Below are 10,954 nucleotides of genomic sequence, written 5' to 3'. Positions count from 1 at the left end.
GTTTCCCCCCCCCCCCCCCCCCGGTGGGGCTTCTACCCCCCCCCCCCATTATCTCAGCATGTCCATCCTGATCTCTGCAAGTCACTTCCAGCCTCTGCAAGAGAGAGGCTCCGATTGTATCAGTCACCCCCTATGAGGAGCACTCCTGCGGGTGGCGTTCCTGCACAGCGACCTCATGGGCCTCTGGCCAGGGCTTGGAGCTCTGGTCTCATTCGTGTGGTCGGGGTAGCAGGGCCAATGTCCAAGGCTCAGGCCTTATGGGCAAGGCACCCCTTCTGACTTCTCTGCTATGCATTTGGCACACCTCACTGACAGCTAAAACCCAGGCCCTGGCCTTCTAACTCGTTGTCCAGAGATTTCCCCTTCTCCGACAGAGGTGGAGGTTGAAAGACAGAACAGTGTAAGCAAAGGCTCAGAGATGGGATCTCATGGACTTGAGGGGTGGGGAGGCTAGGCACCGCAGGCTAGGAGACTCGTCTGTCTTTCTGTCTTCAGCTCTCAAGTCCGAGGACAGGCTTGGCAGCTAGCATCAGAGGCTGAGAGGCCTCTGAGATGTGGTGGACTCAGGCCAGAATGACACTGAGTAGGACAGAACCTTACTGGGCTCTGCCTGGGGCTCTCAGGGATGCAGGATGGGCGTTCAGCCTGGCATGTCCCGCTTGTGCAGGCACCTGCTCTGTGGGCCCATCTCTGCACTTGGGTAACAATGCGTCCTGCCCCATTGTCAGGCCATGCTGGGGGGCAAGAGCGATGTGGAATGAGATGAAGGCCTGGGTGCCCTAGCCTCACAGTATTCAGTCCAGTCCTCCTGGAATCTGGATGGGACAGAGGCTAACTCCTTCTTCCCCAAAGGCCCACTGGCCTCTGGTCCAGGCCAGGCTGCCGGCAGTCGGGACCCCCAGAGGAGGCAACCCGCCTTTGAGAGCCTCCAGTCTGGTGCAAGAGGCAGCCCCAACCATGACTCAACCCTCAGTTAGACTCGGGCATGGAAGTCTTCAGTGAGGAGGTGGCACGCAAGCCTTGAAGGGTGGTAGGGTATGGCTGTGTGATGGAAGAAGGGCATTCTGGGCAGAGTCACAGCATGGGCAAAGGCACAGAGGTAGGGAATGAAGGGGAACTGGGAGCAGTTCAGGTTGGCTGTAGAGAAGGGTGAGAGTTGAGGCTGGGAAAGGTAGGTGGGCCCCTTTGGAGAGGGCCTGGCTCAGAGGCCGTGGTGCAGATGCCACCCTGTGGTCAATGAGAGTCATGGGAACCTTTTGAGCAGTCAGATCTGGGTTTAGAAAGGTTGCTCTGGGAGGCCCAGGACCATGGGAAAGGGTTGGTCGCTGGAGGTCATGCCTGTCCGAGGTCACCCAGCCTGAGTCCCAGCCCAGGACTTAGGCATGAGGCATGACGGTCCTTTCCCAAAGGAGATACGTGTACTAGGGCCTGCCCTGAAATCCAAAGGCGAGAGACAACATGCCTAACAGAACAGTGTGGATTTGGCATCAGATTGTGTGGTTTGTATCCCAGTTCTAACACTCAGCTCCGCCAGCACTTACTTGGCTTCTCTGAGTGTCATAGCTCTAGCCCAGAGGTAATACACGAGGTGCGGGCATAAAACAAAAGGATACTCAGCCCACCTGGCACATTGTAGGTGCTCAGGAAACAGGAGCAGTGACCATTTTAATTCCTTCATGGGGAAGAGAATCATCAAGGCCTGGGTGTGTGTGTGGGGGGGAGTTAGGCTTCTTTCCCAACAGGGGCCTCTCTCTTGGCTGGTGGAGGAGCTCAGATAGGTCCTGCTGGCTTAGCTGAGCCTTGTAGCCCTTCCCAAGGGACATGGAGTCCTCCAGGGGCCAGGGCTCTTATCCTTGTCCTGAAACAGCTAGGCTAAGAGGAGACTGAGTTTGCAAACCAACCAAGCTTCCTTCTCTTCCCATTCCTTCTTTCCTCCTTCCAAGAAGGATGTGAGATGACTTAACACAAAAGCATAGGCACCATGAAATCAAAAAACAACAACAGGAAAAAGACAGAAAAATGTAGTTAATGGGAGAGGAGAAACTAGATGAAGAACGCTCTCTAAAACGTCCATCAAAAAAATTTTTTCGACTCTGCTAAATTTAATCCATCAAAATTGTATACACTTTTTTCTTCTGATTCAGTAAACCCATTTCTAGAAATCTATCCTTTGGAAAGCCTAGAATAAGGGCTGAAAGTTGGAAGCATCTGAGTGTCCTTCAGTGGAGAAGTTATTGAGTAAATTATGATACAGCCAAACACAAGAGTGTGACACAGCCACGCAAACATACACACACAGTGAGAGATCCGTATTAATATCTCTAAAGTTAAAGATGGGTGATTTGGCTAATGGCTATGTTTGATTTGGTTCACATAACAGTTTTTTAAATATTTAAATTAAAAATATTTAAACATTTTAAAAACATAAACAGCCAGATTGTTGGTACCTCTTGGTCTCCATTGGTACTGGGCACCAAATCCTAGAGCCGAGGAGTGGCCGCCCCCTTCTGGTGAAGCATGTACTGTCCCCCTCCACGGTCCCCACCACTGCCCGTCGCATCCCTGACACTGAGGCTGGGGTCGGTACAATGATCATTGCCCTCGTGCTGTAGATTTTCTTTCTTTTTTTTTTAAATTTATTTATTCAATTGACAAAAATTGTATATGCTTATTATGTACAACATGTTCTTTTGAAATATGTATACATTGTGGAATGGCTAAATTGAGCTAATTAACATATGCAAGACTTGACAACTTATTATTTTGTGGTGAGAGCACAAAATCTACTCTCAGTCATTTTCAAGAATACAATACATTGTTGTTAACAATAGTCACCACGTGGTACAATAGATCTCTTGAATTTTGTAGCTTTTCTTATACTGCACTGTTCCCTGTCTCTATCAAAAGCAGAGAAACAAAAGGTGTGTTTCAGGGAAAATGAGATGGAGCCTATTTCTTTGTGGAAATGAAGACTGTGTCTCTGGGTTTCATTTGCAAAACCTGGGACACTTCATTCATTTATTATTTATTATTATACATTATTTATTATGAAGCTTATTATCACCCCCATGGCCCCATGGGCATTTGGGGTTTGCTACCCTCGATTAAAACACTAATAACGTGACCTCCACCTTTTTCTTTATAAAAAGCGACTGCGACAACAACAAAATAAAACCTAACTCCTTATATGTATATTTATATAAGGAGGGTCTATCGCTTTTTATATCATAGATTTCTAAATGGTTTCATATTTCTTAGAACAAGTATGCATGTTTTTGTCATTAAAAACGAGATTATAAATGGTCAAGTTAAAACTTTGGACTTGAGGGAAGCTTTAGCAACAGATCACAGACTTAACCTCTGCTCTTGTCTGTGCCCGGGGAGGGAAGAGGACTGGCAGCTACTGGGCAGCAAGTCCATACCAGGCTCTGGGCATGCTGTGGGGGCCATCTCACAAGATCCTTGTACCAGTTTGGGAGGTCAACGTTCTTCCTTCCATTTTTTTAAGCAGTTTATTGAGATATAATTTACATGCCATCAAATTTACCCATTTTAAGTGCACGATTCAATGATTTTTAGCAAATTTTTTATTATCTTTATTTCTAATTGATACATAATAATTGTACATATTTATGGGGTCCAATATGATGTTTTGATACATGTGTACACTGTGTAATGATCAAATCAGGGTCATTAGCATATCCATCACCTTAAACGATTATCATTTCTTTGTGGTGAGAACATCCAAGATCCTCTCTTCTAGCTGTTTTGAGACATACAATACCTTAATGTTGACTATAGTCACACTGCTGTGCAATAGGATACCAGAACTTACCTTTCCTTTGTAACTGTAACTTTGTACCCGTTGGCCAACCTCTCCCCATCACCCCTCTCTTCTCCCCAGTCTCTGGTAACACTGTTCTATTCACTACTTCTATGAGATCAACTTCTTTAGGTTCCACATATGAGTGGGAACATGTGGTATTTGTGTTTCTGTGTCTGCCTTATTTCTCTTACCATAGTGTCCTCCGGGCTCAGCCATGTTGTCACAAATAATGGGATTTTATTCTTTTTTTATGGCTAAATAGTATTCCGTTGAGTATATATACCACATTTCTTTATCTATTTATGGAGTCAACCTAAGTGTTGTCGGACACTTAGGTTAATTCCATATCTCAGCTATCGTAAATAGTGCTGTCATAAACATGGAAGTGCAGATAGCGTTTTGACATACTGATTTCATTTCCTTTGGATATATACCTAGTGGTGGGATTGCTGGGTCATATGGCAGTTCTATTTTTAGTGTTTTGAGTAAAGTCTATACTGTTTTCCGTAATGGCTGCACTAGTTTACACTCCACCAACAGTGTGCAAGTGCCCCCTTTTCTCCACATTCTCACCACCATTTACCTTTTGTCTTTCTGGTAATAGCCATCCTAACAGGTATGAGGTGATATCTCAATGTGGTTTTGATTTGCATTCCCTGATAATTAGTGATGTTGAGCATTTTTTCATACACCTGTTGCCCATTTGTATGTCTTTTTTTGAGAAATGTCTATTAAGGTCTTTTGCCCATTTTTAAAATCAGGTTATGGGCCGGCCCGGTGGCGCACTGGATAGTGTGCCGCTTGGGAAGCGCGGCAGCGCTCCCACCCGAGGGGTCGGATCCCACATACAGACCGGTTCCCGCTCACTGGCTGAGCGAGGCGTGGGAGCCACACCGAGGGTTGCGATCCCGTTGCCGGTCCCCGGTCCGGTACGGGGGCAACACTGAGGGTTGGGATCCGTTGCCGGACACGGAAAAAGACAAAAGACAAAACATTTTTAAAATCAGGTTAGGGGCCGGCCCGGTGGCGCACTGGATAGTGTGCCGCTTGGGAAGCGCGGCAGCGCTCCCACCCGAGGGGTCGGATCCCACATACAGACCGGTTCCCGCTCACTGGCTGAGCGAGGCGTGGGAGCCACACCGAGGGTTGCGATCCCGTTGCCGGTCCCCGGTCCGGTACGGGGGCAACACTGAGGGTTGCGATCCGTTGCCGGACACGGAAAAAGACAAAAGACAAAAAAAAAAAAAATCAGGTTATTTGTGGGTTGTTTTGCTATTGAGTTGTTTGAGTTCCTTATGCTTATATATTCTGGATATTAGCCTCTCGTCTGATGTATAGTTTGCAAATATATTCTCCCACCCTGTAGGTTGTTTCTTCACTCTGCTGATTGTTTCCTTTGTTGTGCAGAAGCTTTTGGGTTTGACGTAATCCCACTTGTCTATTTTTGCTTTTGCTGCCTGTGCTTTTGAGGTCTCATCCAAAAAAATCCTTGCTCAGGCCAATGTCATAAAGTGTTTCTATTATGTTTTCTTCTAAAGTTTCACAGTTTCAGGTCTTACATTTAAGTCCTTAATACATTTTGAGTTGATTTTTGTATCTGGTGAAAGATGGGAGTCCAGTTTCATTTTTCTGCATGTGGATATTAAATTTATTGAAGAGACTGTCCTTTCCCCAATGAGTATTTTTGGCACCTCTATTGAAAATCAGTCAGCTGTAGATGCGTGGATTTACTACTGGGCTCTCCATTCCGTTCTATTGGTTTATGTGTCTGTTTTTATGCCAAAACCATGCTGTTTTGGTTACTATAGCTTTCTTTGTAGTATATTTTGAAATCAGGTGGTATGCTGCTTCCAGCTTTGGTTTGATGGGGTTTTTTGTTTGTTTTCTCAAGTTGCTTTGGCTATTTGAGGTCTTTTGTGGTTCCATATGAGTTTTAGGATTGTTGTTCTACTTCTGTGAAGAGTTTCATGGGTGTTTTGATAGTGAGTGCATTGAATCTGTAGATGACTTTGGTTAGTATGGGCATTTTAACAATACTAGGGTACTTCAAAAAGTTCATGGAAAGATTCACGTTATCTTTTAATTTTATTTTTCCATGAACTTTTTGAAGTACCCGCATATTAATTCTTCTAATCCATGAACACAGGATATCTTTCTATTTATTTGTGTCCTCCTCAATTTCTTTCATCAACGTTTTATAATTTTCAGTGTAAAGATCCTTCAACTCATTGGCTAAATTTATTCCTAGGTATCTTTTTTTTTTTTTTTTTTTGTAGCTATTGTAAATGGGATAGTTTTCTTGATTTCTTTTTCAGATAGTTCACTATTGGCATACAGAAATGCTACTGATTTTTGTATGTTGATTTTGTATCCTGCAACTTTACTGAATTCATTTATTATTTCTAATAGTTTCTTGTGAAGTTTTTAGAATTTTCTATATGTAAGAGCATGTCATCTGCAAACAGAGGCAATTCGACTTCTTCCTTTAAAAGGATGCTGTTCATTTCTTTCTAGGCTCGGACTTCCAGCACTATGCTGAACAGTACTGGTGAAAGTGGGCAACCTTGTCTTGTCCAGATCTTGGAGGAAAAGCATTTAACTTTTCCCTATTTAGTATCTTTTTAGCTGTGATTTGTCACATATGGCCTTTTTCTATTGAGGTGTGTACCTTCTATACCTAATTTGTTGAGAGTTTTTATCCTGAAGAAATGTTGGATTTTGTCATATGCTTTTTCTGTGTCTATTTCTTTCTGTGAATGTAGTGTATTACGTTTATTGATCTGTGTGTGTTAAACCATCCTTGTATCCCTGCAATGAATACCACTTGATCATAGTGAATGATCTTTTTAGTATGCTGTTGAATTTGGTTTGCTAGTATTTTGTTGAGGATTTTTGCATCTGTGTTAATCAGGAATATTAGCCTGTATTTTCTTTTTTTGTTGTGATTTTTAGCAAATTTACAGAGTTGCACAAACATCAGCACAATCCAATTTTAGAACACTTCTATTACCCCCACAAGGTCCTTTGTGCCTGTTTTGTGGTCACTCACCATTCCCACCCTTGGCCCCAGGCAACCACTAATCTGCTTTCTGCCTTTTCTGGACATTTCATATAAATGGAATAATACAATATGTGGTATTTTTGCATCTGGCTTCTTTCACTGAACACCTTTTTGATTGTATCCATGTTGCAGCCCGTATCAGTACCTTGTTAAGGCTGGACTAGTACAGGCTAGTACCATTGTATGGATATAGCACATTGTTTTTCATTCACCAGTCTATAGACGTTTGGGTTGTTTCCATTCACTGACTATTATAAATAATGCTGCTATCAACATCCACATAAAAGTGCTCATAGAGATGTGTGATTTCATTTCTCTTGGGTAGATATCTAAGAGTGGAATTGCTGGGTCAAATGGTCCTGTTTAACTCTTTAAGAAACTGCTAAGCTGTTTTCGTGCATAGCTGTCCCATCTTAGCTTCCCACTAGCACTGTGTGAGGGCCCCGGCTTCTCCACGTCCTCACCAGCCCCTCACACTTTCAGATGACTAGATGCAGCTGAGAGGAGCACGACTTGTCACGGTCACACAGCAGGGAGTGGCAGGATCACAGTTTCAACCCCAGGTTTACCAGACTCCCCAGCCTGTCCTCTTTTCACCTGTCTGCTCCATGAATGGACTTTGGCAAAATGCAGGATTGGAGACTCTGAAGAGGCTGATCATTGGGTCTGCCAGGGTGGGGTCCCGAGACATGGGGGAAGGGTTGGAGAAGCCTGAAGAGAGACTGGAGGGGGCTCAGCGGCCCTTGGCTAATGCTTCTACCCGAGGGCACAGGGCTCTGGCAGTGGCCAGTTACGGGGGCTCCCGTCTTGGGAAGGGTGAGTGGATGCCAGCCAGCATGATCTTGGCCTGTCCCCTTCCCCAACCTGCATTTCCTGCAGGCTGCCATGTCCCCTGCTTCATATATTCCCTTCTCCTGTGTGGGTCTGGATATGTCCCATGGTCCCCGACTCTGAGCCCTCCACAGGGCAAGGACTGTCCTGTCGCAGCCCCAAGATCTGTACCTCTTTCGGCAACCTAAGAGTGTCAGAGGGGAGGGACAAGGTCATCCAGTCTGTCTGTCCACCTCTGGAAGGATTGGTGGACTCTGAGCCCTCCACAGGGCAAGGACTGTCCTGTCGCAGCCCCAAGATCTGTACCTCTTTCTGCAACCTACGAGTGTCAGAGGGGAGGGACAAGGTCATCCAGTCTGTCTGTCCACCTCTGGAAGGATTGGTGACAGGGCACCTTGTTGGGGCCACCTCCAAGAAGAACAACCAACAAGGTGGGCCTGACTAGCTGGTGGCAGTGCTGCCCGAGTCATGCAGGACCATCCTCACTCCCTCAGTCATCTTCTTAGAGTGACCACGCTTGCCCCAGGGGAAGGAGGCTCCACAGTGCCCAAAGTGTCCAGACCACTTGTCCAAGCTTCCTTTGCAAACAATTTGGAGAACTTGGAAAAGTGAGGAAGAGGGAAAGCGTGCGTTTACTGAGCACTAACATGCCAAGGCTCTTTCATCTACCCTATTTCTGTCTATCCTCGTATTCACCCTAAGGACAGAATCCTCACCTTTCCCCTGAGGAAGCAGACTCAGTGGTTAAGTGGCTTGCCAAAGTCTCGCATACTAAGTGGTAAGTCTCTGTCCCCACCCACCACACAGAGTAAGCTGCCTGACCCTTAAAGGCTGGCTGGTGCCCCTGACAGTGTCCCAAGTGCAAGCTGTGGCATCAGGCACACTGGAGTTCAAATCCTGACTCTGCCACTTCCCTGATGTGTGACCTTGGGAAAATGACTGAACCTGTCTGAGCTGCAGCTGCCTGACTGAGAGGGGCTGTCAGAACCTGTGCTGTGAAGATTGAGCAATGCCCCGTGTGAGGGAGGGTGAACAAAGGCTGTTGTTATTTTCTGGGACTGAGAGACTTTTCTTCCTTTTTTTTTTTTTTTTTTTTTGGCAGCTGGCTGGCCTGAGGATCCGAAACCGTGATCTTGGTGTTGTAATGCACTCTAACCACCTGAGTAAACCAGATTTTTCAAGCTGGAGATCAGAAACGGGGGGTTTTCAATCTCCTCCAGATCCTCAGGGGGGTCACTCTTTTTGATGCTTTGACCTTCTGTCCAATTGGGTCTGTCCCCAGCCCATTTACAGGAGGAAGGGGAAGGGTGGAAACCCTGAAGGCAGCTGGAGAGCTGACAGTCCTACTGTTCTGAGGCAGCCCAAGTCCACTCCTGACTGCCCATTCTCAGGAGGCAAATTCCAGCTTGGATCAAAGGTCTAGGGGCCTCAGTGTCTCTAGCACCTCCTCCTCCTGTCCAGCTATTTCCTCTCCTCTTGCCTGCTGCATCCCTAAGCTATGCTCATCCTTAAAGGCTGAGTCAGACCTCCTCCTCCAGGCAGCCTCCCAGCCTACCCCAGGCCCTGGCTTGCCAGCATCAGCAGTGCTAGGAGCTCTGCCTGGGGCAGGGCTAGGGTCTCCTGGGGACAACCTCAGGGTGGCACAATCCAAACTGTGGTCTCCCCCCGCTCCAGAGAAGGCGCTGTGGACTACTCAGGCTGATGGACGGGTCCGTCTGCGCATAGACCCCAGCTGCCCACAGCTTCCCTGCACTGTACATCGGATGTTCTCCAAGGCTCTGGACAAGTATGGGGACCTCAGCGCCCTGGGCTTCAAGCGCCAGGACAAGTGGGAGCACATCTCCTACTTCCAGTACTACCTGCTTGCCCGCAAAGCTGCCAAGGGCTTCCTGAAGGTGAGGGGGCCCCTTGAGGCGTGGTCTTTCCCTTCCCCAGGCCTTCCTTCCTGCTCCAGGCCCTCGCAGGCCTCCTCTCCGCCTGCCCACCAGACAAGGCCCCTAGAAATAATAACTGTACAAACCACCACCACTTATTGAGCTAATGCTATGTGCTGGGCCCTGTACTGAGAATTTTATACTTACTGAGCCTTTACCATGTGCCAGGCACTTGACACGAGCTTTTCATTTGTTATCACATTCAGGGTGGGCTGGGAAGCCTGGTGTGCTAGTCTAGGAGCCAGGAGCAGCAAGGGCTACTGAGTGACTGATCCCCCAGAGAATTCTCTGACTGGGTTGACCCTAGAGCAGCAGTTGCTGAGATGGGCCTGCAGGGTCCCCTGAGTCTGGGTGGTAGGCCTGGGGGACCTGCCCACCAGACAAGGCCCCTAGAAATAATAACTGTACAAACCACCACCGCTTATTGAGCTAATGCTATGTGCTGGGCCCTGTACTGAGAATTTTATACTTACTGAGCCTTTACCATGTGCCAGGCACTTGACACGAGCTTTTCATTTGTTATCACATTCAAGGTGGGCTGGGAAGCCTGGTGTGCTAGTCTAGGAGCCGGGAGCAGCAAGGGCTACTGAGTGACTGATCCCCCAGAGAATTCTCTGACTGGGTCGACCCTGGAGCAGCAGTTGCTGAGATGGGCCTGCAGGGTCCCCTGAGTCTGGGTGGTAGGCCTGGGGGAGGGAGAGGTCCCATCCCTGCTTGGCTGACCTGGTCTTTCTGTCTTTGGCCTGGAGCTCGGCCTGGAGCGGGCCCACAGTGTGGCCATCCTTGGCTTCAACTCCCCGGAGTGGTTCTTCTCAGCAGTGGGCACAGTATTTGCAGGGTGAGTGGCCGGGGTAGGGATAGGGTCTCCAGTGGGTTGGAGATGGACAGAGAAGCCATTACCTCTTTTTAGGGGGCCCCCTACTTGCTCTCCAATATGCCCTCTGTGCCCTGGGGCCTTCTTGGGCTGAGATGGCATGGCAACCCTGACTGTTGGGGTCATGGAACTCTGGGGCTGGGGGATATGGGTTGTGGGGCGGGGCGAGGGAGTGGCCCTGTGCACCTGCAAAGACACAAATCCTCTCGGGTCTCCTCCAGTGGCATCGTCACTGGCATCTACACAACCAGCTCCCCTGAGGCTTGCCAGTACATCGCCCATGACTGCCGTGCCAACGTCATCGTGGTAGACACGCAGAAGCAGCTGGAAAAGATCCTGAAGGTTTGGGGGAAAGGGGCAATGGGCATGGGGTCAAAGGCTGGGTGTCCTCACGGACGTCCACCGCGACTAGCTGTTTTGAGACATAC

The 10,954-nt window shown here is 47.7% G+C and overlaps 1 protein-coding gene across 1 annotated transcript in view; it reads left to right on the top strand.

The window, feature by feature from the left end:
* ACSBG1 (acyl-CoA synthetase bubblegum family member 1) overlaps positions 1–10,954 on the top strand; it is a 62,709-nt gene that overhangs the window by 34,105 nt on the left and 17,650 nt on the right. The window contains exons 4-6 of the mRNA XM_008574525.1: positions 9,393–9,613; positions 10,402–10,490; positions 10,748–10,868. Of these exons, the coding sequence (XP_008572747.1) occupies positions 9,393–9,613; positions 10,402–10,490; positions 10,748–10,868 (431 nt within the window). The remainder of the gene's footprint in view (positions 1–9,392; positions 9,614–10,401; positions 10,491–10,747; positions 10,869–10,954) is intronic.

The sequence above is a fragment of the Galeopterus variegatus genome, unplaced genomic scaffold (assembly GCF_000696425.1).
Source record: "Galeopterus variegatus unplaced genomic scaffold, G_variegatus-3.0.2 Scaffold1059, whole genome shotgun sequence".
NCBI classification, from domain to species: domain Eukaryota; kingdom Metazoa; phylum Chordata; class Mammalia; order Dermoptera; family Cynocephalidae; genus Galeopterus; species Galeopterus variegatus.
Note: the sequence above shows the minus strand (reverse complement) of the source record. Positions and strands in the feature narration are given on the sequence as shown.